The 863-nt window shown below is 45.0% G+C and overlaps 1 protein-coding gene across 1 annotated transcript in view; it reads right to left on the reverse strand.

The window, feature by feature from the left end:
* The window catches only part of LOC307269870 (sodium- and chloride-dependent GABA transporter 2-like), a gene marked incomplete at both ends in the record, with an annotated part of 8,443 nt that extends 7,967 nt beyond the window's left edge, over positions 1-476 (reverse strand). Inside the window, one exon of the mRNA XM_080052952.1 lies at positions 284-476. Within this exon, the coding sequence (XP_079909078.1) occupies positions 284-476 (193 nt within the window). The remainder of the gene's footprint in view (positions 1-283) is intronic.
* Positions 477-863: the final 387 nt, after the last annotated feature.

An 863-nucleotide genomic window follows, 5' to 3' on the forward strand; every position in this document is an offset into this window, starting at 1 on the left:
AAACAAATCCTCCTTCCCTTTTGAAACTGCATAGCACCTTTAACTGACTTCAATGTTAACTCTCAATTAAACTTCAAGTCCCCAATCTGACCTGACCGAATAGTCAAAATCATCAGTCCATTTTCAAAAAAAGTGATTGTCTTCTATCATATCACATCGCATGTCTCGACACTAGAACAATACACATATCTTCCAGGACTAACTAAAAATAAATTGCCAATTTCGTCGCTTGTTTGTAAAATTGAATAAAAAAAAGTAAAGAAAAAATTCCACATTCTTTTACCTCCTCCGTTCTTGTAGCAGAGGTAGGGGAACCTCCAGACGTTGCCCAGGCCAATGATTTGTCCCGCCACTGCTAGGAGGAACTCGGCCTTGCTCGCCCACTGGCCCCTGGCATACGGGCCATTGTTGTCTTTGGTGCATTTCGGGATGCTATCTGGGAGGAATTTATCGAGCGCGGGCATTTTGTCGGCCATCGCAGCTCGTGGCACACACACTCAAACACAGACACACTGCTGGAGAGAGAGAGAGAGAGAGAGAGAGAGAAACAACATGGTGGACAAACCAAATTAAGGAAAATATAACTATCCAAAAATAATATGTGCATATGAGCGAAGTAAAAAGTAGCAACAAGCAAGGTGCACTCACATCTTCCCCACAGCTGTTGTTGAATGACAAGTGTGTATTGTCTGACAGTTGGGCTTTTGGCTACCTCACTTATCTACGATGTGTGCAGACTAGCATGGGGGGAGGAGGGGGCGCGTCCCCTTATCTGGACTGTGCAGCTCAATCAAGGACTCATTTTGTTTTTTACTTCACTTGTGAAACTGTCCCAGCGGGGCGGGGGCTCTTTCTCAGGCAGG

The sequence above is a fragment of the Ammodytes marinus genome (genome assembly GCF_949987685.1).
Source record: "Ammodytes marinus genome assembly, chromosome: 24".
NCBI classification, from domain to species: Eukaryota; Metazoa; Chordata; class Actinopteri; order Uranoscopiformes; family Ammodytidae; genus Ammodytes; species Ammodytes marinus.